At 36.0% G+C, this 27,438-nt stretch overlaps 1 protein-coding gene across 4 annotated transcripts; it reads right to left on the bottom strand.

Moving 5' to 3' along the window:
* Positions 1-356: 356 nt before the first annotated feature.
* On the bottom strand, positions 357-25,876 carry LOC106059999 (cytochrome P450 2J1-like). 4 transcript variants are annotated; one of them, XM_056007487.1, is made up of 4 exons: positions 25,696-25,850; positions 21,309-21,520; positions 3,699-3,813; positions 357-1,683 (listed from the first exon to the last, which is right to left on the bottom strand). In XM_056007487.1, the coding sequence occupies exons 1-4, from the start codon at positions 25,699-25,701 to the stop codon at positions 535-537; spliced, it is 1,482 nt and encodes a 493-aa protein (XP_055863462.1). In that variant the 5' UTR covers positions 25,702-25,850; the 3' UTR covers positions 357-534. The 4 variants fall into 4 exon arrangements, with proteins under 4 accessions (XP_055863462.1, XP_055863465.1, XP_055863463.1 ...); XM_056007490.1 differs by lacking the exons at positions 21,309-21,520; positions 25,696-25,850 and adding exons at positions 3,905-4,110; positions 5,145-5,307; XM_056007488.1 differs by lacking the exons at positions 21,309-21,520; positions 25,696-25,850 and adding exons at positions 3,905-4,110; positions 5,104-5,260.
* Between the last annotated feature and the right edge of the window lie 1,562 nt (positions 25,877-27,438).

Raw genomic sequence — 27,438 nt, 5'->3', positions numbered from 1 at the left:
GAAATGCTAAGTACGCATGAACTTGGCTTGGTTGGGCAATCTATGAAGGGGGCTCAAGGTTCGACACCCGACTCGGGCTGAGCTATGATTACTGAGCGCCTTAAGGTAGAACGGAAAACGAGATTGGCCCAGAGCGCTCTGAGCATGCTATTAGCATGAAAGTAGCGTTATGTAAAAGCCATAATTTATTATTTTTATTTACTTTATAAGGTCGGGTCACTTTGTGGGTGTTATATGTCGATAGAATGTATGTTAAATCCACAAATTAATAAATCCAGCACAATATAACAAAATATCTTTCTATAATAAGGATCACGAGAAGCTGTTGTACAAAGAATTCTTCAGAACATACCACAAATGTAACATATGATATTTTATTTTATTTTTACTGATTAAGAAAACTAATAATAGGTATTTCTTTTTGTAATAATATGTATAAAAAATATATATCTACTATATATACTATCGTATGTTAACCTTTTAAACATTTTCACAAAATATCATTTGTCATGCAAGACTAAGTGTGTGTTAAATTTATGCCCGTTGAATAAGTCTTAGTTGGTAAGGTTTGGGAATCATTGTAAGTCCATAAATATAATCCATTGGTGGAGGTTGATCTGGATGAACTGGAAGCAGGTGAAATCTTTGAATCAAAGAACTTAGATACAGAAACAGCTCAGTTTTAGCCATTGATTCTCCAAGACAAACACGACGTCCAACTCCAAAGGGAATGAACTCTTCGGGTTTCTTTAGCTGTCCATTTGTGTCAATGAATCTGTCTGGGTTAAAGACGTCAGCATCTGATCCCCAAATTTTTTTGTCCAACAAGACAGAGTCTAAATTTGGAACAATCAAAGATCCTTCTGGAATCGTATAGTTTCGAATAGTTAAATTGTTTGTACAGATTCTCATGACCGATTGTGGCACAATGCTTGACAATCTTTGTGTTTCTTTGATTGCTGCATTGAGATAAACCAACTTAGGCCTGTCTTGAATGGAAGGGACTCGACCACTTCCAATGTGAGTGTTGATTTCATCAAAAATCTTTTTCTGAATTTGTGGATAGCTCAACATATAAAGCACAAACCAACAAATTGTGGTTGAGGTGGTCTCAGTTCCAGCAACAAAGAGATCAAAAACTGATCTCAATAAATTTATTTCATCCATTGTGGTGGCCTCTCCATTTTCAATTCTGGAATCTTTTTCAGAGACATAGGAAGCGATAAAATTATCTTCAGGATCTTTGTCTTTGCTCAAGATAAGAAACTGTTTTAGAATTTCCATAATGGAATTCATTGTTTGAACTATTTTTTGATGTCCCGGGAGGTATTTTAGAAATGGGAAAAATATAATAATAGCGGCTTGCTTGTTAGAAGAAAAAAAGTTTTCGATTTCCATAATAAGTTTTTGAAAGGTAGGGTCGTTGTATTCATATCTTTTCCCAATTAGAATGGAGCAGATTATATTAGCCGTACTTTCTGTGGTTATTTTTCTAATGTCTACCGGCTTGTTATCATAGTTACTCAAGTAGTCCAGATAATGCGACACTTCCTCTTGAACTCTCTCAGCCAAAACATTTTTGCCGAAGCCAAACTTGCGAAGTATAGACAGCGCCACACTTCTCTGTTCCTTCCAGGAGTGACCTGAATTCATGCCGATTCCTTTGCCCCGATGACCCATGATCTGTTGATGAGAAAATGTTGAAAGATATTCTATTGTGTATATTGATGTGGTACATAAAATATTGTGACTATAAACGAGCCAGATGTGAGAATAAATCCTTTAAAACCAAAGCTTATCTAAAGGAGAAGAACTCCGTCCTTTAAATAAGTACAAGTTATTTCCATTATTCGATATCAAACAAAATAATTAATTATCAATAATTAATTGACTCATTGAGAAATGTTGTTTTTTGATTCGTGTTTTATTAGTTACAATAAATAATTGTTTAAAGTATCAAATTGATCGGAGAATTCGTGAGGGAGAAATAGCGTTAACAATAATTTAAGGGGACTAAACCCAACACATTTATCCATATCTGTGAATGAAGTATTAGTTTCCCTTGTTGCTATTAAACAAAATAATGAATTACCAGTAATCAATTAACTTATTGTTTACTTTTTTTTTATTGATTCATGTCTTGTCTATGTCAATAAATAATTGTGCGAAGTTTCAGCTTGATCAGAGAAAAGGTGAGGGGGAAATAACGCGAACACACTTTTTACCAGAAAGAGTCAGTTGATATAAGCTTTGTAAAAGGGACACTGATTCAACGAGTTCTTAGAAACAAGCTAGCAAAATTTAAATAAAAAATAAAGTAAAATTAGCGGCCACTTAGGACGCTAAGTTAGGACAAACTTATGTATTACTTTAAACTTCAAGACCCATAGGGAAATAATCGATACAAACTTTACAAGCTTTTCAGGAGCGAATACGAACTATCTTTTAAATTAAAATACATTCATTGGACACACACAGAGTGTATGCCTTTCAGAGAAATGTAGGCCAGGTACAAGAATTTATTTCAAAACTGGATGCAGAAGGCAAGGAAATCTTTGTTGAAAAAAGCAAAGTACTAGCTTGCGGTTAACAGAGTATGAAATGTTGCATACAATTGTATGGGGCCTAACATGAGAAGAAGTAGACTCGTGAAATACTTTGTATCACTTTGTATGAGATGGAGGGACACCCAAAGAGAGATACTGTTGCTCCGGGTCTAGCAAAATATGTAGGTCACAGCTTGAACTGCGCCGCCACGGGAAATACTGCATTCCTCACTTTTCTTTGGACTCGAAGACAAGCCTTGTTATAAAAGCTATAATGATTATTATTTTATTTACTGTGAAGAGACAAAAGCTGGTTCAGTCATATTGTAAGATATGACTGACTGTCAAAAGTCATCTTTCAATGTACTGTGGAGGGAGCACGAAAGAAGGTCATCCAAAGATACGCTGGCTGCACAACGGGAAAGAACGGAACGGCCACAGTCTTGATATTCTGCCAAGAACAGCTGCTGACCGCAAAGAGTGAAGGGATTTGGTTTCACGAACTGTCCAAACATCCCTGTGACGAAAGTCAAGGGACAGATGTGAGATGATTATATACAGATATAAACTAAGTGTTTTTATGTACAAAGTTTATATTGTTAACTCTGTCTGTCTGTCTGGGTAGATTTTTTTACACGATTTCTCCCAATTCCTTTTCTCGGATCAAGTAAAAACTTGGAGCAGTTGTTCATTCAAAGCACGAATCAATAAAAATCTTTGTTAAAAAAAAAACGAAGTAATAAATTAGTTTTGTTTTATATAGAAAAGAAATAGAAATAAGCCTTGCAGTATTGAGATTTATGGCGTAAATGTACAGTTCTTTCCCTTATCTACGATTTCAATTTTTTTAAAAAGGATTCTTGTTTCAAATGTGCTTGTTTTATTGTGCCAGCATCTTTTAAATTAACTCCTAAAAGTGCTACAATATAGAAAAAAACACTAAAATTTTGATTGAGATTCACCTACGAGAAATGCTAATATATAATAATTGACCCTAATTTTAATTGATTGACTTTGTCCAGTTTTGTTATTGAGCATCAAGCAGTCGGTGGAATGCATCACTTGAGTCAGTGTCCACTCCCAATATAGATGGGTAGCTGAGGGCGGCGACACTTCCAAAGCCTGAGATTTAAAATCAAACTAAAAACTCACCTCATCTATGAACATGACTGGCCTGTCCGAGAAGTCGTCTGCTCTTTTCACGAATGTCTCTTTAATGAGGTCAAAGTCATTGATGACCACCAGAAGTTTAGATCCCAGGTAAATACTGAAATAAAAGGAAATAACTCTGTAAGTAAAGTAACTTGCAATAAATTAAATTCAAAACAAAATTTTAAATCTTTTTTTTTGGCACTGACCTAAACATATCTCCACACTCTTTTCGCCACTGTTGGAACTGTGGCCTCTGGTCTGCCTTCAATGTTAACAGATGACCCACTATGGGCAATGGTCTGACTGGACATGGGGGCACGTTCAGGGATTTCTTAACGAAGCGATAGTAAGCGTAGACCAGTAGTGAGGTGAAGGAGATCAATGCCAGTGTGATGAAATCCATGGCGTCTCACTGAAATAAATATACAAGATAACACTACGTTCTAACACAGTTATCAAGGTTAGAGAACAAAGGACACTGACTACAAAAAGTATTTTCAAAAAGGCAATATGTATGTATCTAAGGTCTAGAAGTTCCAATTTAACTATATCTCTCATTAGTGTAGACGTTATTTCCTTTATTCGATATCAAACAAAATAATTAATAACTAGAAATTAATTGACTAATTGTTTTATCGTAAAATTTCATATTTTGTTAGGCACAATAACAGTTTAAAGTTTCAACTTGACCCTAGAATGGGTGTGTGAGAAATAACGTGTACAATTACAAAAGGGGACACAACCTCAAATATTTAGCAATATTTCTGAAGAATTAATTTCAATAGTCGGTATAAAACCAAATAATTAACCATTTATTAATTGACTATTTGGTTAATTTCTTTTAAAACTAATTCATGCATTGTCTTCGCTAATGAATAGTTGTGCAAAGTTTAAACTTGATCAGAGAATGGGTTTTACAAGTGGTAAAGTGTTCAAACTTTTTAAAAGTCAGAGATAGTTGATAAAAGCTTTGTAAAAAAACAAGTCTTCTTATAGTCCATATTGACAATACTATTTTGAAATAATTGGATTCTGTTTCTGGTGTGGGGCATCAGGGGACATTTACATGGAGTTCACTTGTTACGTTTCGACGGTGAAAGTTGGAAGCGGACTTTCCGAAGGAACTAACTACAAAACAATCTCAATATTAAAGACCGCAAACCTAGCAGTCTTAAGATCATACAAACTATAAGTTATAGCCTACAATTAAGAAAACGTCATGCCATTTAGTAATAAACCTTCTCATCTGGCAATCATTACTTTGTACAAAACTTTAAAACACAGTTAATTAGGCTTATGAGAATAACTTGAAAAAAAAATGTAATTAACTATACTAGAAATAAAATATTATTAGCAGTAAATCTGCAAGTCGGTCAATTTATAATCAATAAAGACATTGGTTTACCTTTATTTAGAGTCTGACAGAAAACGTTATAACAGATTTACCTTGCTGCCCCTCAATCGCTTCTATACCTAAAATGAGTTCTACTGACTACGTTGTTCTGTTATAAAAAGCCCTACTTATAGCATTGCACAATGTTCAAAACTGGAACTTTGAAGCATTCAGACATAAAAAAAAAAGCAAACAAACTGCAACAATTGCAGTATTTACACACACAAAATGAAGCATGTTTAGTTAACCTGATTCAAAGTTCCAGTTTTAACTGTAAGAATCGGAACGAGGTCCAAGGCCTAAATCTAGGGTCACCATGCACCTGCAGCTCTAAGACGGACTAAAAAAAAAAAAAAAAACCCCAACAAAACGATGAGAAGATTAGCCAGTAGGACGGCTGCCTGGTCGTGCGGTTTGCGCGCTGGACAGATTTACCGATGGTCCAGGGTTCAAACCCTGCTCGCTCCCATCCCCCGTCGTCCTGCGGAAGGTTTGGACTAGGAAGTAATTATTTTCAACTTTGAAGGAACATCAGAAACATGTAAAACATTTTTGACAAGGACACACATGTAAAATAAATAAATACACCAATAATACATGTTAAACTTTAAAAACAAGCAAAGTATTAAAAAAAAACACTTTAAAAAACAAACAAACACAGCTTATCTAAGGGAAAGAACTACGCACTTACAGCTATATGTCTATATAAAGTGAAAGTTATTTCCCTTATTCGATAACAAAATTAATTACCAGTTATTAATTGACTAATTGACTAAGTTTTTAATTTAGTCGTGTTTTGTTAGGTACAATAAATAAGTAAATACAATTCCAACTTGATCCGAGAATATGTCTGGGAAAAATAATGTCCGTGATTATATATGGGGAATAAACCATACATATTTAACCATATCTTATCTTATCTTATATAATACAGACGTTACTTCAAAAAAGAAGATGATTACGTCCTACGCGTCATGCATTTAGTCATGCATATTAACCAATGACTTAAATTCTGCCAAGTCACTGGTTTTCCTGGCTAGCTCAGGCAACCCATTCCATGCTCTAATAGCACTAGGGAAGAAGGAGTATTTGTACAAATTTGTCCTAGCATATGGGACGAGGAATGTGCCTTTATCTTTGTGTCTTTCAGAGTATTTTATTAAATTTTGTTTTTGTATTTGAAGATTATGGTTCAGTGTTTTATGTATGATTGCTACTTTACTTTTGAGCCTTCTGTCCTGAAGGCTTTCTAAATTTAGTGATTTTACTAAAGGTGTTACTCTAGTCAAATGTGAATATTCATTTGTTATGAATCTCACTGCTCTATTTTGTGTCTGTTCTAGTTTCTTAATGTTTTCTTGAGTTGAGGGGTCCCAAACAGAGGATGCATATTCTATTATTGGCCTAACCAAGGTTAAATAACATTTTAGTTTTATGTTCTTATTTGATTTATAGAAATTTCTTTTAATAAATCCTAATGCTTTGTTTGATTTTTTTGTAGTTTCATCAATATGAGGATTCCATGACAGTTTTTCATTTATTATAACACCTAGGTATTTTGCGTTTTTAGTCTGTGTTACTGGTTTGCCATGAATAAGATAAGTAGAATTAATTTGTTTTAGTTTTTTTGTTACTCTTAACAACTGACATTTTTCTGGGTGGAAAGACATGCTCCAATTTGATTCCCATTTCTGTAATTCATCTAATTCTCTTTGTAAAATATCTGTGTCTTGTGTTGTTTTTATTGTTCTATATATTATGCAATCGTCTGCAAATAATCTAACTTTTGTTCCTGAACTAATGCAATTTGGTAAATCATTTATGTAAATTAAAAATAGTAGTGGACCCAAGACTGTTCCTTGAGGTACACCTGAGTTTACTGTTATCGGTGTTGATTTAGAGCCATTTATTATTACAGTTTGTTCTCTCCCTATCAGAAAGTCTTTAATCCACTGATGCAGTGGACCATTAATGCCGAAATATTTTAATTTTTTAAGCAAACTATGGTGGTGAACTTTGTCAAAAGCCTTAGAAAAATCTAGTAAGATAGCATCTATTTGTTCACTATTATCTAAACCTTTTTCAATATCTCTGAATACTGAAGTGCTAATTTTCCTTGCCAGTATCAGGCAATTAATTACTAGTATTTAATTGTTTAATTAGTTATTTTTAGTGGGAAAAGCCTTTATTAAGTTTATGCAAATAGTCCGTCTGTCCATCTGTCATACTCAGATCTCTAGAAGAAAAATGAAAAATCTTAATTCACCACGCGTTATGGCTTGCAAAGTTTAGGTGCAACTGCCACCTTCGTGTGTCCAAGAAATCTTCACATCAAATATAAATATTAGTTAACTGTGTTTTTTTTTCTGGTACACTAGCTAGCAAATTTAAAAGAAAACATTTATGTTTGTTTATAAAGGGGAAGAATACGCTTTCATTACAATTAAATTCTGGAAATCAGTATTTCATTTCGTTTCTTTTTGGTCACGAGCCTCTGTGGGGCACCTTAAGGTTTTGGGCCCGCAATGAACTCCATCACGCCATGAGTGCTACGCCATTGTTAGGGATATATAATTGATACTCAACCTTAGTTGCGGAAAGAAAAGCGATTGGTTTCTGAACCGGGAGTCCCGGGTTCGAATCCTGGTGAAGACTGGGAATTTTAATTTCGAGATCAATGGGCGCCCACCCAGCTCTAATGGGTATTGTTACGTGTGCATCGTAGTGTTAATGTGGTGCAAATGTAAATGTCACTCACGTTTTTTTTTTAAATCGACTTTTAATGTATCGACTATCCTGCAAAGGCGTGACGGCTGCCACCTTCACCATAAATTCTACACCCTCAGAAAGTTTTCAATAATTAGATTTTGTTTTTGTTTTTTTTTCGCTTGCATGGGCTTAGGTAAAGTAGTTCTGCTAGTAAGTAGACCGATAGGCTGTATGAACTCACACTTGTGCACAAAGAAAATTTACAGTAGGCATGCCAGTGCAATGATAATTAGTTTAAATTGATTACTTTATTACAAGATTTTAAAACTGTTTCATATTATTAAACGGTTAACTAAAACTCTTGATACAGGAACTTACTTTAACGTTGAAAGTTCTTGCTAACATTAACAAAATGTGATATTCAACATTCAAGGACTAATAAGACCTCTCGCTGCCACATGGCTTATGAGCCCAACTCAATTTCTTGTAGAACCGCCATCACAATGAAGTTATATAAGTGTTTTAGTAGCACGATACTTCTTAGCCTATTCTTTACACATTTTAAAGTACGCAAAATCCGTATAAGCCCAATCGAAAAACTGTACCTTTTAAGTGTCCCCTGAAAGAGGAATAGAAGCTATTAGTTTTACGTGGTCTGTCTGTCCGTCCGTCCCATTTAGATCAAGAAAACTAGAAAAGATGTTGAAATTCCGACATCCTGTTATTTGAGATCATTCAAAGTTCTGATGCAATGTTTTTTCTATTCTGAAAGCGTAACACGCCATTCTTAATCGGTGCCCATTAAAGTACTGTTACATCAGATCTGGACTAAATGGTCATCTTCTCTCCATCAGGGCTATAACAGAATGATTTAAAAACTCCTTCATTCCACTTCCAGTCATGATGTTGTAAGCTCATCTGTCGTCACCGAGAAGTACATAAAAAGCCTAATTCATAAAGCACTGGTTGTGTGTGGGTGAGTGAATATATCCTAGGTGTATGAATGTTCGTATTTGTTTCTATACTGTTATTATCTTGTCTTACCTAATGAAATAAAGACGTTACTTCAAAAAAGATGATTATGTCCTACGCATGCCCCTAGGTCAATCTAGTCAGGCATGTTAACCAATGACTTAAACTCTGCCAAGTCATTTGTATTCCTGGCTGATTTAGGCAACACTTTCCGAGCTCTATTAGCACTAGGGAAGACGGAGCATTTGTACAAATTTGTCCAAGCATAGGTTACTAGGAATGTGCCTTTATCGTATTTTATCAGATTTTGTTTTTATATTTGAAGATTATGATTCAGTGCGCTATGTATAATTGCTTCTTTACTTTTGAGTCTTCTATCCTTAAGGATTTCTAAATTTAATGATTTTACAATAGGTGTTACTCTAATCCAGTGGTTCCCAAACTATTTTGTCCCGTAGACCCCTTGCCATGTTTTCTTATTTTCGGTAGACCCCCTGCTTAACTTGTATTGCATTTTTGCACATTCATAAACTATTTTTTTAAAACTAATTTCTAACTGCAATGGACAAATTAATTAATTTGCCTTATGTATTATTGTAAAAGTTTTTTGCAAAGAGCAGTTTTTCGTGTATTTCTTGAGCTTTCACATTAGGCTCAAATATTGGTCCTGCGGAGCTGTTTTCACTAACAGGAGAAGAGGCAAAGGTGAGTTACTGGCGCCTAAACCAGTAAGCTTCAGGCAGGAGGGACTCATTAGCCTTGGCTTGCAGCCCACCAAGCCGAAGGAAAATAGAATTCAAACCTCTGCTGCTTTTTAGCTATACATCCAAACACGGGAAAGGCTTCGTGGGTGAGCCCTGGGGAAAAATATTGAGCTGAAGACCATTAGGTAGTTTGCAGCTTTAATGCTCATCCCACCGATGTGCCCTTGAACTGTAGTGTTACTCAAAGAAATTCGTTTCATAATATCAGATGAAGGTTTGTGTAAAATAGTTTTTAAAACTACTTCAAGGACTGGTAAAATCAATGTTTTATCTATAATGTTTTTCGTATTCGGTTTTAGGTATAGAGATCTTGTAAGACGCTCACAAACCACCATCTTTTCTATATGATGTTGAAGAAAGATTTTGTGGATCTATTCTGACATTTTTTTCTCACTTTTATCTTTTTATCAGGGTGGCACCGTCTCAAATAATGCTCAAGTTTAATTGATTTCATATAAAGACTCTTATTATAGACAATCGCTTATTTAACAAGGAAATAAATAATCAACGCTTTAAAATCAAGATTTTTTTTGTGTTAAATATTAGTTACATGTAGACAAAATTAACCATTTAGATTAGTAGTGTAATTAAATACGACTATTTTACTTTTGAAATTATAATATTGTGATTTATATTTATAACTAAGTTACAAATCATTTATAAGTGTTTGAAATAGTTACATTAATGGGGTGTGAAAATTAAAGTCATAGACCCCCATGAACATCTCATAGACCCCCAATTTACTTTTTCCCTTTCGTAGACCCCTTGGAAGTCTTCGTAGACCCCTGGGGGTCTATATAGACCACTTTGGGAATCACTGCTCTAATCAAATTTAAATATTTGATTGTTATGAATCTCACTGCTCTATTTTGTGTCTGTTCTAGATTCTCTATGTTATCTTGAGTTGAGGGGTCCCAAACATAGGATGCATATTCTAAAATTAGCCCAACATAGGTGAAACAGCATTGTAGTTAGTGTCCTTGTATTTGTTATTGTTATGGTTATTCTGAAGTATACAGTTGTAGTCAAACTGAATATCCATTTCTTCTGACCAAATAATGGAGAAAGACGGTTGGCAAATCTTGGGTGGTTCCCCAACGGACCAACAGACTCAGGGATAGGTGAAGGTGATCGGTGTCTTGCACCTTCTCTTTGATAGTAAAATGTTTAAATTGTGACCCAACTTTAAGACGGGTCATACAACTAGTATAGGTATTTTTAAATGTTTGGGCACTAAATGAGAAATAGAGGTAATAGTGTCGGTAATGGTCCTCATCTCTAGTCTGCGATCAGAGAGGTTTTGTATAATCATAAATAATAAATCATAATCATAACTTAGTTTTTGTAGGCAACGTTGAGGATACAATTTTCAATTATTTCAGTCATTTTATATTTTGTTTTGGCCCTTTTTGTCCTCTCTGGCAAAGAATGCAACTGGCAGCAGAAGGACAGTTGGAAAGCTGTTACGGAAATCTTGGGACACACATTTGAGTCTCAATTAAAAGACAAGTACAAAAGACCAAAACAATACTTAAATAGATCCTTAGTGGACAACGGCTTTCTCTGCATTAGATGTTGCAAAATATGTAGGTCTCAGCTGGGTTTTCATAGTCATTTTAAGTCATTTGGGAAGCGTGGTCGAGAGGCCAAGTGCGCTTGAACTTGGCTTGGCTTGGCTACCTAGAAGGGGGCTCGAGGTTCGACACCCGACTCGGGCAGAGTTGTGTTTACTGAGCGCCTAAAGGCAGCATGAAAAACCGACTCCTAGATACCCCCTCCCCCCACTGGTCCACATATGAGATTGGACCAAAAGCGCTCTGAGCATGCTATAAGCATGAAAGTAGCGCTATATAAAGGCTATAATTATTATTATTATTAAACACAGCTATCATGCTTACTCTTCAGAATCGAAGACATTGACGGGACATTCCTAAATTGTAGACATGTAATATAAATATCATAATGTCTTTCAAAAGATAATTTTTTATTTGTAGATGTATTTCTGTTCCATTTTACGTAGATTTTTGTGTGTAAACTTCTTTTGTTCCGTAAAATTTTGAATTATAGTTTGCATTGTGACAAACTTTTCAACACATGCATCATAATTGCAGGTGGGCAAAGACATCACGTGACTAGTTATTTCCCTTCACCGTCATTTATTTTTCCCCCCTTCTCTCCTCTCTCTCTGTTTCTTCCATTACACAGGGCCGGTCCTAGCAATTGCGGGGCCCTATGCGAAACTGATTGCGCGGGGCCTCGTCTGTGTGGGAATAAGGATAATAAAATTTTGTATTAGAAAAAAAATTCGACTTTACTAAGTTAAAAATTGCGATCTATAGTTTACGAACCTTGTAACCAATGGCATATTTATATAAAAGTAAATAAAGCATTGAACTTCCGATTAAGCTTTAAACTCGCCCGATCATTACATGAAAACTAACAATGCCTTTTTTTCTTTTTATCACACGTAGGATTGGTGTTTTCCGCAATAAATGACACCCACAAATGACAATTTTGTCTATTTTTCTGGAGATTTAAAAGAGTTTTCAGGAGATTTTAATAAATTCAGGAGATTTCCAGGAGTTTTTCGCATATATTTTGCAATTTAATAATTACACCCTGAATTAGCGCGGGGCCTATGAAAGCGCGGGTCCCACTGCAACCGCATAGGTTGCAGTGGCCTAAAGACCGGGCCCTGCCTATACAGACAAAAATAATCCTTAAATCCGCACATCTAGACTGATAATTATATACATCAAACAAAGTTTATAAGCCATCAATGTACAAAAGATAAAGAAGAAGAATCGCCAGTTGACTTGAATATTACAAGCTGAGGGCAGGGGGTTTAGGGGAAGGAATAACAAACGGACGAAATGAAATTAAAAAAATGTTGATGGAGGATCTTCAAACAAAGAATCGGCGAAGATTCAATCTCTCATCCCTGATCATTTTGGAGAAATTCTTTCCTTTGGTCAATTTCCCCCAAGAGCTTTCCCCCGGAGTCCTTATCACAAAGAGGATACGCCTATGTCGTACAGCTATCTTGAGCTCCGCCACTGCTACACACACAGCTGTAAGGTCTCGCTAGAACTACCACCACTGGCAGATTGACTTTTTAAATGCATAAAAAAAAGTACGACTTGAATTCCAATCATGGGTTCAAGCCTCCACAAGGGGACTAATTCAAATTATACCGTCGCATCTGTCAAACACAATTTCTTTCCCTTGCTCAAAAAAAAAAAAAAATTACTCAGGTGCAAACTCAAAATTGGCCCACTAAATGGTCAGGCAGGTTAAAAAAAAGCAGGTCTCAATATCTTCGGCTTGAATATCAGGAGCTAAAAACTTCAGACTACCAACTCTGCCAATAGAAATAGAAAGTGTCACCAATGCCATTGTATTGTTAGGCCAACTGATATGATACCATATGGTATTGCAAACTGACATGATACCTTATGGTGATTACCTTATAAATTTCAATAACTAACGTTACTGAATGATTCTTTAACTGGTGGTTTCGTTAAGGACCTCTTTAAAAGGCAGGCCCTTCTATTCCTTTTTGTTGTCTTTCCACTCACTTTCTCTGTTTGTTTCTTCGTCTTTTCTCTGGTACTGTTCCCTGAAGGAAGGTCTTTACGAGCCCCAGTAGACATCGATCACAAAAACAAAAAAGACACAGGAACTCTTTTTTTCCTCTTAGCAATTAGATTATTGCATAAAATCAAACTCTGTGGTGTAAATTTTTAACGTCTATTTTGTGTGTTTCTAATGTGGGAACGAAAGATGTAATACACGAATGTACAAAAATATTTTGAAAATTTATAAAAACAGGATTTTGTACTGTCTAGCCAATTAGGTAGCTAGTTTTTTAGCCAAAGATATATTCAAAATGTCCCATTTCTAGAAAAATCGTAATAGCCGTGTTTGAAATATTCATGTGTCCAGGTTTCACCTTGCAGGGCCAGTCTTACAATTTCGGGACCCAATGTAATGTATGCTTGCGAGAGCCCTATTCTATACAATAACAATTATTATTAATTAGATCATTCTATCAACATTTGTTATACAATATGAATAGGAAGCAACTCAAACGCAATCGTGGGTTAATTAAAGTTACGTTAATCGTAAGATACACTAAGAATGTTAACCGTTTAAGTCCTACAAGCAACTCAAACGCAATTGTGAGTTAATTAAAGTTATGTCAATCGTAAGATACAATAAGAATGTTAACCCTTTAAGTCCTACAAGCAACTCAAACGCAATTGTGGGTTCAATTAAAGTTACGTCAATCGTAAGATACACTAAGAATGTTAACCCTTTAAGTCCTACAAGCAACTCAAACGCAATTGTGGGTTAAATTAAAGCTACGTCAATCGTAAGATACACTAAGAATGTTAACCCTTTAAGTCCTACATCTTTGAAAGCCTCAGACAAGAGCCATGACTGATAGTGATGAGTTCAATGTAAATTGTGGTTCCACTACCAGGCGAGGGGCCCGATTTGGTGCAATCAGTCAAATCGGCATAAAGCGGCGCTGCCACGCTGATTTCTGAAACCATAAAGAGTTTACAAAAAGAAAAAAAAAACACCACAAAAAGATACAACTATGTTTGAGTGTCCACTGGATCTGTGTCTATTACGCTCTACGATGTTTGAGAATTGTCGATACAACATTAAACAGATGACATTACACTAGAATAGACGAATTATTACCAGTGACAATGATTTGAACTGCTTAACTTTCACGAACAATACAAAACCTTTTTTTTAGTTGAAACAATAAAAATAATTACATAAATATTCCTTTAAAGTACTGCATTTTCGTTTGAGTTTTAGTGAAAAGAAAATATAATTCACAGAAAAATCCAGCATGGTATGTTATATTTGTATATATATATCAATTCAAATTCTTATACACTTTACCGATGTAGATTAATTGTGAGTGTTAGACTAAATATAATAATACAATGTTAGAAATATTGAAATGGTTTAGTATTAAGTGCCTAAGAAAAAATAAATATATATAATATTATATGCTAATGAGCATATGAAATATCAATAAAATATGTTGACAAAAAAAAAAAAAAGAGTTGCATTAAAAAAATTTGACAAAATACAAATTAAAACAAACAAGATTACAAAGAGAGTTTGTGTTGACACACAAACTCAGAGGCGGCCCCCGTGGGAGACGGATCCCTGTCGGATCCGCATAATCGAAAGGAATATCCAAGACGTGATTTTGTTTTGATTGTTAAAAGTAATAATGTTTCAAAGATTCATTTGACGTTGTAAAAATTTTTTTTAGTCTAAATCATGGCTGTCGGGTAGTGCGGTTTGCGCCTGGACTGCCGTTTGGATTCATCGATGGTCCCAGGTTCAAACCCTACTCGCTCCCATCCCCCGTCGTCCTGAGGGAGGTTTGGACTACAACTCTGAAGGAACATCCGAAACATGTAAAACAACAAACATTCTAAACTAGACCAAGAAATTATAGATCTAGATTCTACAATGATTTTAATTAGAACTTAAATCTAAATCTAGTTTTGAAAAATCTCTAGTGTAAAAAAAAATAATCTAGATCTAGTGTAAAAAATCTAGTTCTAGTGTTTCAAAAAAATCCAGATCTAGTATAAAAAATCTAGATTAGATCTAAATCTAGCTATTGTATTTTTAAAATGCGAGTCACATTACGAGGTTTAATAAACATTACTATACCGAGTTGTTTTAGCATTTCATTTAAAGAATTTATTCCATATGACGTCAGAGGAAAAAATCCAATACGTCACACGGCCTAGTTAGACTAAAAAATGTCATCTATACGAGCAGCTTGTTGAGGGTTCATAGACATTGGTGCACAGAGTGATTTCTTTTAGCATTTCATTTAAAGAATTAACTCCATATGACGTCAGAGGAAAAAATCCAATACGTCACACGTCCTAGTTAGACTAAAAAATGTCTTCTATACTAGCAGCTTGTCGAGTGTTCATAGACATTGATGCACCGTGTGAGTTCTTTTAGCATTTCATTTGATGGCTAGTTAGACTAAATATGTATATAACATAGATATAAAGGGATTAAAGACGCTTTTTTTGTTTTGTCTGTCAGCCTCTCTGTCCGTCATGTTAATAGCGAGAAAAAAAAAGACTAAAAGTTATTGAAAATCTGATTAAAATGTAATTTCCCTTCCGAAACATTGCATTAGTTTTAAGTTTCTATAATAGATTGTTCCAGATGTTTATGTATTTATTGTGAGATACCGTTAATTAAATTTGTGGGATGGTCTGTTATGAAAATTAGATGTACTATAGCCTTATAGAGAGATTTTCAAACCATACTTTGGTGTTAGGAAGTTGTTTTCCTTAAAAACCGGAACATAATATTAACGATAAAATAAGATTTTCTAACGTTTTAGCTAGAAAGTTAAATGTAGTGTAAGAGAGAAGTGCGATTTTATATAAATAGAATTAAAATATTTTTCATAAAAAATCCGGAACAACTAATTTTCGTAAAAGAGAAATTTATTTCTTTATTTATTAGAAGAGGGATTTCAAACATTTCGAAACAAAATCCGGAACATTCTTTACCGATTAAACAACTTTTATTATGTTTCGGCAAGAAAATTAACTGTAAAATAAATTAATAAGTGATTTTCAATAATCGTTTCTAGTAAATTACTTTTTTATTTTACAATCCTGAACAACCTATTGTCGATATTTTTGAAAAAAATAAAGTCATTAGACATAAATTTGTTTTAAGTTAAAAATTCGGAACAGTTGATATGGATAAATAAACTACAGTGACATAGTGTCAAAGAATATAAGTGTAATATTAGTCAATTATGCGATTTCAAACAATGATTTGACATAATTTATTTTTATAAAACAATATCCGGAACAACTTTATAGTTATTGAAATATAAATAGGTATAGATATTTTTATTTAGCATTTATATACTATTTACATTAAAAACCGGAACAATGTATAAAATATAATGTGTTTATTGCAACGTTTAAGCATGGAAATAAAATTTAATATAATTTAGAAGAGCAAAAAAATATTCGCTGGCATTGATTTGTTTTTCACAAAACATTTGGAACAATCTATTATAGATACTTAAAACTATTGCAATATTTCTGAATGAAAAATTAAAGGTTAAATCAGATTTACAATAGCCTTCCTTTAGTTTTATTTGTTAATCTAATCGTGACGGACAGACCGACCAACAGACAAAACGCACAAAATAAGCTTCTTTTATTCGGATGAGGGGCACTAAATAAAAAATAAATAAAATCTGATTTTTTTAAAAAAATTTAAGGAATTGGTTTAGCACCATAGCATGTTGCGACGTTACGCTACTGCACGAAAGTCGCTGCATAAAAAGTCCATTAAAAAAAATGTGCGTGATATTAACATACAAAGTGCATTATTAGCCTTTATAAACAAACATAAATGTTTTCTATTAATTTTAGCAGCTAGTTGACCAGAAAAAACACCTTTAACTATTATTTATATTTGTTGTAAACATTTCTTGTACATTTTATAAACATATTTGATTTAGTGATACTGAAAATTTACAAAAATTGCCCATCTTTGTTAGCATATTGTAACATTGCCTCCCTTACATTTACGTAATTGTTTTAGAATTGGTGTATTTTTATGAAAAAAAATCGCTTGCATAATTAATTTTATAAATTAAACGGTTTGCTTTTAGAAAACCAAAAGTAGCCGTTGCATCTAAACTTTTCAAGCCGCATTTAATGGTGAAATAATATTTTTCATATCTCTTCTAGTTTTTCAGATCTGAGTGTGACAGACGGACAGACGGAGAGACAGACAGACGGACAGACGGACATTATGCACAAACCTAATAGCGGCTTTTTCCCCTTAAGGGGGCCGCTAAAAAACTATGCGTATTGTTGCGTTTTGAATCTTTTAAAATTTTAACAAATTATCATTTGTAATGCAAGACTAATTGTGATTTCTTTCAATGAGTTTTAGTTGGTAAGGTTTGGGAATCATTGTAAGTCCATAAATATAATCCATTGGTGGAGGTTGATCTGGATGAACTGGAAGCAGGTGAAATCTTTGAATCAAAGAACTTAGATACAGAAACAGCTCAGTTTTAGCCATTGATTCTCCAAGACAAACACGACGTCCAACTCCAAAGGGAATGAATTCTTCGGGTTTCTTTAACTGTCCTTTTGCGTCAATGAATCTGTCTGGGTTAAAGACGTCAGCATCTGATCCCCAGATGTTTTTGTCCAATAATACAGAGTCTAAATTCGGAACAATCAAAGAACCTTCGGGAATCGTATAGTTTCTAATAGTTTGAGTTTTTGAACATATTCTTATAACAGACTGCGGTACAATGCTTGCCAATCTTTGTGTCTCTTTAATCGCAGCGTTGAGATAAACCAACTTAGGTCTGTCTTGAATGGACGGGACTCGACCACTTCCAATATGAGTGTTGATTTCATCATATATTTTTTTCTGAACTTGCGGATAGTTCAACATATAAAGCACAAACCAACAAATTGTAGTAGTCGTTGTTTCAGTTCCACCATTAATAAGATCAAAAACTGATTTCAATAAATTCATCTCATTCATTGTCGTAGTCTCTCCACTTGCAATTCTGGAATCTCTTTCAGCGACATAGGAAGCGATAAAATTATCTTCAGGATCTTTGTCTTTACTTTTGACAATGAAATCTTGTTCAATGTTCAAAATTGATTTCACATTTTGAACTAATTTTTGGTGTCCCGGTAAGTATTTCAGAAAAGGGAAAAATGTTATAACAGCCGCTTGCTTGTTAGAAGAAAACAGGATTTCGATTTCCGTTAGTAGTTTTCTAAACGTTGGATCATTGTAGTCAAACCTGTTCCCAATGACAATGGAGCAGATTATATTAGCCGTACTTTCTGTGGTTATTCTTTTAATGTCTACCGGCTTGCCATCATAGTCTTTTAATTGGTCCAGATAGTGTGATACCTCATCTTGAATTCTCTCAGCCAAAATATTTTTGCCGAAGCCAAATTTGCGAAGTATAGATAGCGCAACACTTCTCTGTTCTTTCCAGAGTTGGCCTGAAGAAAAAGCAAGACCTCTGCCTTGATCACCCATGTCCTGTTGATAAAAAATATTTCAAACTATTAGTGATTTTGTTTGATCAATGTGGCGATAACACGAAATTTGTAAATGAAGCTAATTTAACAAGTTCTTAAGGGGAAAAAACAAACAAACAAAAAGGCCAAAAAAAATTGTATGATTTGTTTGGGAAGCATGACATGCACTGACTTTTGAAAAAAAAAATTTATGACGAAAATGTGCATTAGGAAACGACAATCAATCAGTTGCTTTCATGTTCTATAACTTCTATAAGTTCTAGATGTCATTGTACATGACTATTAGAGCATGGAATGGGTTGCCTGATCCAGTCTAGAAAAAAACGTTGATCAGTTTGAATCATTTTAAATAGCAGCTTTTGCGAGAAACTATTTGGTCCATTTTGGTTTTGGAAGAAAGTTTTTGCAGTGCAACTTCTCAGACGGCTGGGCTCAGATGAAACACTGCAGTTCTTTGAAATGAACTAAGCGTTAAGCCTATGACTCTAGGCCTAAGGAAACTCTCTTCTCCATCTGCCTGTCTGTTACTCTAGTCAAATGTGAATATTCGTTGGTTATGAATCTCAATGCTCTATTTTGAATCTATTCAAGTTTCTCAATGTTTTCTTGAATTCAGGGGTCCCAAACACAGAATGCATATTCTATTATGACCTAAACAAGTTTCCGTCTGGTAAAGATCCAAGCAGATGTAAATATTTTACATTCTTTTTACTGAACAAGGTATTAAGAATGAAACAAGTCTGGGTGGTACGAAGAGCCGTTTTTAAGGAAAACTTTATTTAAATACATATACACATCAAAAATGGCTCGTTGTAAAGTATAGGAAACTGCTAATTGTCACGATTTCCTTGGGATACAAGCTTTCAGTAATACGAATATAGCAAAGTTACATCTGTTCAGAGTTTTAATAGTTTTAGACTCAAGTCGGACGACAATTAGAAATCAGGAGTGAGGCATAGGAAACGACCGTTTGGCTTTTATACCGACCATGGGAACAAGGAACTGTGAGTGGAACAAGTCCAAGTGGTGCTAAGATTCAAGAGTAGTATGGGACGGAAACTCTGAAAGTCCTTTGAACGCCCACAAAGATGAGACGAGTGGTTGCGGCTGGGCAGAAAGGATTAAGAAATCATGTCACGACTTGATACAGGGCACTGTTCAACGGGAGCTTACAACGCTAGGATCAGTAAAAATGTTAATGCCAGATATTAAAACTGCCACGAGGGAACGGAAAAAGTGGAACAGATCCTATTGGAATCCAGGATGCTACGACAGAACCTGACCACTTTTAAAGGTACGATAGGTCTTGAGAAAAATAAAATTGGTGCACTCGGGGTCTCATCATATACATTGACCATGTTACAAGAGCTTAAAGTTTCAGTAAGGATCCTATGTGTGAGGAGGCTTACAATCATTGTGATGTTTCACTCGGTGCGGTGACATCTCGTCAGGGAAAAACTGCCAGTCCCGAGGTTTGGAAATCAAACTGAAAACTCACCTCATCAATAAATATGATTGGCCTGTCTGAAAAGTCGTCTGCTCTTTTCACAAACGTCTCTTTAATTAGTTCAAAGTCATTGATGACCACCAGAAGTTTAGACCCCAGGTAAATACTGAAATAAAAGGGAGATAACTCAATGAGAATATTTAATGTATATTTTTGTCCGGAAAAAAAAAAAAAAAAACATTGAAAATTTGTGTAACGTTTTTCTGTTTTTTTTTATTTTACAGTGTTTCTAACGTTTGGTTCCAGCTCACATACATAAAAACTAACTCACTTACTCACTCTTATCTTTAACTCTGCTAGTATGATCATTGACAACAAACTAGTTTCTTGAAAAGACAATGTAGAGAAAGCTTATAATGATTTGAAGCACACAAACGATATTCTCTAGGTAAAGATGTTTGATGTAGTATCATCAGAAAGAGGAGGCGAGGCGGCTCAAAGGTAAAGCGTTTGGCTTCCAAACCGGGGTCCTTGGTTCGAATCTCGGTGAAGACTGGGATTTTGAATTTCGGGATCTTTTGGGCGCCTCTGAGTGCACTCATATGTTATGGGTGCCTAACATAAGGTGGTTAGTCGTTGTGCTGGTTATATGACACCCTCGTGGGCCACAGAAACAGATGGCTTTTACATCATCTGCCCTATAGATCGCAAGGTCCAAATGTTGAATTTTTTTTTACTTTATCACCATAAAGAGGATAGAAAAACCTCTCACAAAAACAGACAGACAGACAGACACAGATACACAAGAACACATTTTTTCCTTAGCGATTGAGCATTTGATTAAAATATAACTCTCAGAAGAAAATGTTATATGTCTAGGTAGCGAGAAACTGTGGTATTATTGAACTTATTATATTATCTAACTAATATTTTCTTGTATAATACATGTCAAATGTTTGCAGATTGTCAGCGTGTTGCTGTACACATATCTTACAGCTCCTATGATGTCACATAGAAAGCTAGGGAAATCTGGCCGCTTTGAATGCGCAGAAATATTACATCAGAAAAAAACTAAGTAGCTATTGAAATTAAAATAAGACGAAATAACACATATTAAAAAAATAGATATATTATTTGTAAATTAAAACATTCACTAATTGTTGAAATTATGACATTCCCCTTTAAAATCTTCTTGGCACTGACCTAAAAATATCTCCACACTGCTCCCGCCACTGTTTGAACTGTGGCCTCTGGTCTGCCTTCAATATCAACAGATGACCCACTACCGGCCATGGTCTGACTGGACACGGGGGCACGTTCAGGGTTTTCTTCAAGAAGCGATAGTAAGCGTAGACCAGTAGTGAAGTGAAGGAGATCAAACCCAGTGTGATAAAGTCCATAGTCTTAAAATGAAACTGAAAGTTGAAAGACATCAAACGTCCATAATGTCAACATTGCTTTTAATTGGATTTACGGGCCTTGTTACTATTTCGGGCAGCAAGAGAGAGAAAGAAGGAGAGAAAGAGTTAGAAAGAGACAGAGAAAGAGAGAGAGAGACTTAGAAAGAGAGAGAGAGACTTAGAAAGAGAGAGAGAAAGAGAGAGAGAAAGAGAGAGAGAAAGAGAGAAAGATAGAAAGAGAAAGAGAGAGAGAAAGAGATAGTTAGAAAGAGACAGAGAAAGAGAGAGAGAGAGTTAGAAATAGACAGAGAAAGTGAGAGAGAGTTAGAGAGAGAGAAAGAGAGAGAGTTAGAAAGAGACAGAGAAAGAGAGAGATAGTTAGAAAGAGAGAGAGAGTAAGAGAGAGAGAAAGAGAGAGAGAAAGAGAGAGAGAGAGAAAGAGAGAGAAATGAGAAAGAGAGAGAGAAAGAAAGAGAAAGAGAGAGAGAGAGAAAGAGAGGGTTAGAAAGAGAGAGAGAAAAAGAGAGAGAGAAAGAGAGAGTGAGAAAGAGAGAGAGAAAGAGAGAGAGAAAGAGAAAGAGAGAGAGAGAGAAAGAGAGAGAGGTGGAAAGAAAAAGAGAGAGAGAAAGAGAGAGAGAGAGAGAAAGAAAGAATACTAGAGATAGAGAAATAAAAGAAAAAAAGAGAGACACATTACACACAGCCGCGAAATTGCAAACCACCCAACTTATTCACAGCTCAATATGGGTATAAAGCTCTACTTTCTGCGATTTGAAAAGAAGAAGTAAGTTTCTTTTTGTTTATTTGTAATAACATAGATCTAAAAATACTACACTTAAGGCTTACAATATTTTTTTTTATTTAATTAAAAAAATAAATCTAGATCTAAATCAATTCTTATACTATTATAATGAATGGCAAACTTATGCTTAGTATGAAGTCATTAATGATGAAAATTATTAATAATTTATATAGCGCTGTGCACATCCGATATTTAATGAAAGAAGATTTATATTTTAAATAATGGGTCATGGTATATTCATATACAAATCGCGTTTTTGAGAATGTACTAGGAGGAAGCAAGAGCTTTTCACAGTAAGTGCCTCTCTAACCGTTCTGCTTTCTCTTATCTTTTAATGGAATGGGTTGCCTGAGTCAGCCAGGAAAACCGATAGTTTAGCATATTTTAAGTCACAGATCAACATGCATGACTAGATTGACACATGAAATGCGTAAGACCTAACAATCTTATTTTTTGAAGAAACGTCTGTAATCTATAAGTAATACCAAAAAGCTTCAAACTCATTAGGCTGCTATTGTATTGTTTATAGTTTTCAGACTACATACATGTATAAATAGAATACATTATGTAATCCTACGAATGCATACATCCAGTTTTCGATGCGTTATCAAACTTTATATATTTTGTAGAGAATTAGGCTTACACCTATAATATAACAGATGGGCGTAGCCGGAAAGGGGAGGTTCTTCAAACCATCACCGGGCTCAGATCTCATTGTATGAAAGGGAAATTTTACTTACTGCCCCAGTGCAGCCAACTTAAGCAAACTACAGTCCGCCCCTGAAGACAGAGTTGATATATACTAGGTCAAATAGAAACTCCCCATTACGCTTCTTAACAGAGCATCATGTATATTAAGATTTTTATACACTGAGGCAAATCTAGAAATAGAAGCTCTTTCTGGTGTACATAATATGGAAGTATCTAAAGGTAAGAACTCCACATTTACAAAAATATCTCAATAATGTAGAATGCATTTCCCTTTTTCGATATCCATTGGCCAATCGGTATTTTATTTTTAATGATTCATGTTTTTTTAGGTATCATCATCGCTCCTTTGAGTTCCTCATGGAGGAACTTGGCGCTAGATCAGTGATACACAAACTTAGGCCCGCGGGTCATATCCTGCTAGTATCTCATAAAGATTAGGCTGTGGTGGACTGGCTATATGGGCAACCGGTCAAATGTCCGTTGGGCCGGTGCCTAAATAAGTCGGTGGGGCTGCCGAATGGGGCGCATTAAATGTCAGTAAGTCCTGTAAAGGTGATTGACCTTGCTTTTCCTTTTATAAAAGATCTTTAATACTAACCACATATTCCGAAATAATGGATTCGATTAAACCCGTAAACCGTGCGTCTGCGACTTTTAATTCTCTTTAAACTCTAAGAAATAAGCAAACAACATTTGTATAGTCCTACATAAGTCAAACTAGTGTGAACATATTCGTGTGAATCTTAAACGACATCCGCGGGGGTCCATCGAGACGACACTCCAGAGCGCACAACCCACGAAAAGGCAGCCATCCAATGTTATGCTTTCCTAGTGTAGGTATATCAAAAGAATGTAGTAATTAATAAAAATTGCGATTGCACTGTAGATTTTTTTTTACATATTGTGATTTCCTATAGTCCTATTATCTACAAAATTGTAAATATCGGAGAAGGAAAACTCTGAATTCAAACTATGTTGCCTTGCAGCTATACTTAGTCATGAGAAAGGCTTCGGGAGTCAACCATGAGGAAAAATCAGAAACTGGCGACCTTAAGGTAGTTTGCAGCACCCTTTGCTACATCCTGGCAGGACCTGCGACACCGCTGACCTAAAACTGTATCGGCACTGCCGTTCCTTTGGATACATCAGCTAATGCCCAGGCATTCATCTCATTTTCATGAAATGATCCATAGTCACTTCGCAACTGAAGGAGGCCATAGATAGCCCTAAAGTCAATTAACATGAAGAAATATAATACGTTGAGAAACCCACGTTTGCATACATGCTTTCAGTTTTACGCATATCTTATACAATCAAGTTGTGGGCAGAATCGAATGGCCATGTCTGGGCAAATTTTGACACCCAGTCCACCCCTGAGCTAAAAGTCTTATTAATTCTAAATCCATTCCTTGCCTTTATTTCAACAGTTAATGCTTTCTTCTTTTAAATCGTTTGTGGAAAGCGTGGTCGAGAGAACTTGGCTTGGCTTGCCATGCTACCTATGAAGGGGACTTTCGGAGGATTCCAGCTATCCGTCGCCTCAGCGTGGCGATTCCGTGGAAACGTCTAGTAGTGGAACTAGATAGGTTAAGTACGAGTAGCGAACCAGGCCCCAGCAGGATACCCAGTGTGAGCTTTTTGTTTGTTTTATCTCACTCGGGGTGGAGATGGAACAAAAGCTAGCAACCCAGTCCAAAAAATCCGCCACACCGTTCACGCAGGGGGCCTCCATCAGTTAGCCGTTAAGCTGGAGGGGGGGGTGCTTACACGGAACAGTAGCGGTTACAGTATAGGAATATGAGACAAGCTCCACATAGTTAGCGCTGTTCTCGGCCACTTATAGTGTGTGGGGTCCAGGAACGGTGCGCTGTGTACGTGGTACGGCCCCCCTCATGTCCAGTCATTATGGCCGTCACCGCTGGGAGCCCTCAGACAGGACAGGGGTGAAGAGCCCCATGCCCAGTCATTATGGCCGTCACCGCTGGGAGCCCTCAGACAGGACAGGGGTGAAGAGCCCCATGCCCAGTCATTATGGCCGTCACCGCTGGGAGCCCTCAGACAGGACAGGGGTGAAGAGCCCCATGCCCAGTCATTATGACCGTCACCGCTGGGCGCCCTCAGACAGGACAGGGGTGAAGAGCCCCATGCCCAGTCATTATGGCCGTCACTGCTGGGAGCCCTCAGACAGGACAGGGGTGAAGAACCCCATGTCCAGGTCTGTTTGTTGTATAAATGTCTTTCTAACAATCAACGGGATAATGGCGCATAAAGCGCCTATTCCCTACTGAACTTCATTGAAGGGGGTTCGAGGTTCGACACCCGATTCGAGCAGAGCGGTGTTTATTGGGCGCCTAAAGGCAGCACGAAAAAAAACTTCTCCCAGATACCCCTCCCCCCACCTGTTTCAAATGAGATTGGACCAAAGCGCTCTGAGCATGCTATAATCATGAAAGTAGCGTATGGTAGAGCTATCTAAAAGCTATAATTCTTCTCCTTCTTCTTCTTATTTTTAAAAGTAAGAGTAAAAACCTAGAGTTCATGATATTTACGGGAATAACTTGGGATAGGAGTGAAATCTGTCTCACATCTTATACAACATTGTCACTAACAAAACCGCGAGTCGGCCTATTTATACTCAAGAAGAAGTGTATTCAATAAGGTACAAACACTAACTTACCTTCATATAGAACCTGACTACCAGATGAATCTAGTATTACTTATTCCGTCTCAAAAAGCTGAAACGCTCTAGTATTCTTGCATAAAAAAAGGCAGACAAACTGCAACATGTCGCAGTGTTTACAACGAGAGCTGAGGCAAAACCATATCTAGCCTTCAGTTATGTCAAGTTGACCTGATTCAGAGTTTTAGTTTTTATTTGTGAACGAGGACAAGGCTGAAACCTGGAACTATATTGTTGACTTTTGTACATGTTGCTAGCAGTTAATATTATTCCCCTTGGCATTGAGTGACAATTATGCTGTGTGTAAAGTGTGTAATCAACGTAGACTGTTGAGTCGCTAATTGAGGTTGCGTTGTTCAGTGTGAGGGCGCGGTGGCCGAGTGGTTAAGCTCTTGGCTTCCGAACCTGGGGTCCTAGGTTCGAATCTCGGTAAAGACTGGGAATATAAACTTTGCGTTTTTTTTTTTTTTTTGGGGGGGGGGGGATAAAGGCGGTTGATAGTTGTGCTGGCCACATGATACCCTGCTCGTCAACAGTCAGGTGACAGAAACAGATGACCTTAACATCATCGCATGGTCTGAGAGGGAAACTTTAATTTTTACTATTCAGTGTAACACAAACATGTAAGACAGAAAATGCGGTCTCATCTATACACTTTTTGTTCCTGTCTCTATTAGTGAGAGCCTATAAATGTGCACAGTTTTTTTTATTTATTACCAGGTGTCCACGGAAAATTCCCGGCTTTATTAGATGGGGACAACATTGACAAGGCTGCTTCCTTAACATGGCTCAAAGCAGGTCATCTCTACCCTGAAACTGAAGGCTTTGTCACAGCAATACAGGACAGAGTAATTAGGACAAAAAATTACGAGAAACATATCCTGAAACTCAATATTGTTGACAAATGCCGAAAATGTGGAAATGTGGGTGAGTCAATTGAACACATTATGGCAGGATGTTCAGCCATATGGAATCTGCCTACCTAAGTCGCCATAGCCAAGTTGCAAAGCTAATACACCAGCACTTGGCTTTGACACACAATTTGATCCGTAAGGATACTCCTCCTTATTACAAATACTCACCACAAGAGGTTCTCGAGTCTTCGGATCATCTACTGTAGGCCTACTGTGATAGGCCTATTTTGACTGACAAAACGGTAGATTTTAATCGCCCTGATTTGCTGCTCATCGATAAAAAAAAAGGCCGCTACCATTATTGACATCGCCGTACCACTATCTCATAATTTAATTTTTTTACATATATATATATATATATGGATCTAGTCCCCTTATTGTATTTTGAGACGTTTTTTCTTTCATTTAGCAATCTTGAAATTTTTCATAATTATTTATTGTCGATAACGATACACGAAAACCAATCCAAAAATGTACCAATTTTTTTATGATATAGTACTAACTTTTAAATTTTCTTTTATATACCGAAAGGGAGCTAAACCCTTACAATTTTAGATAAATGGCAGTAATTAGCTGGTCTTTGCTTTTATGATTAAGACAGATCCGAAGGAAGGAGAGATGTAATTAAATGCAAAAAAAAAGGAATTAATTTAGACTTGAAAATATTAGCGATATTAAACACAGGTTCCTCACACTTGTGACAGTATGGTCGTGCCTGTTACCGGGCATGCTACACTGACACATAGTGGCGCCCGGGTGGAATCGATCTTAAAGGAAACTATTAGGCCAAATGGGTAGCGGAACAAAACTCCCGTGGGGATCACTA

This window comes from Biomphalaria glabrata, chromosome 13, assembly GCF_947242115.1.
Source record: "Biomphalaria glabrata chromosome 13, xgBioGlab47.1, whole genome shotgun sequence".
NCBI classification, from domain to species: domain Eukaryota; kingdom Metazoa; phylum Mollusca; class Gastropoda; family Planorbidae; genus Biomphalaria; species Biomphalaria glabrata.
The sequence above is the reverse complement of the archived record's forward strand: the minus strand, read 5'-3'. Positions and strand labels throughout refer to the sequence as shown.

What these genes read in the sequence shown, in the direction of transcription:
- LOC106059999 (XM_013217722.2), bottom strand. An exon ending in CAGTGTGGAGATATTTTTAG is followed by an intron (nt 20,272 to 21,308) that starts GTCAGTGCCAAG and finishes CTTTTATTTCAG; the next exon opens with TATTTACCTGGGGTCTAAAC. An exon ending in CAATCATATTTATTGATGAG is followed by an intron (nt 18,660 to 20,156) that starts GTGAGTTTTCAG and finishes TTTTATCAACAG; the next exon opens with GACATGGGTGATCAAGGCAG.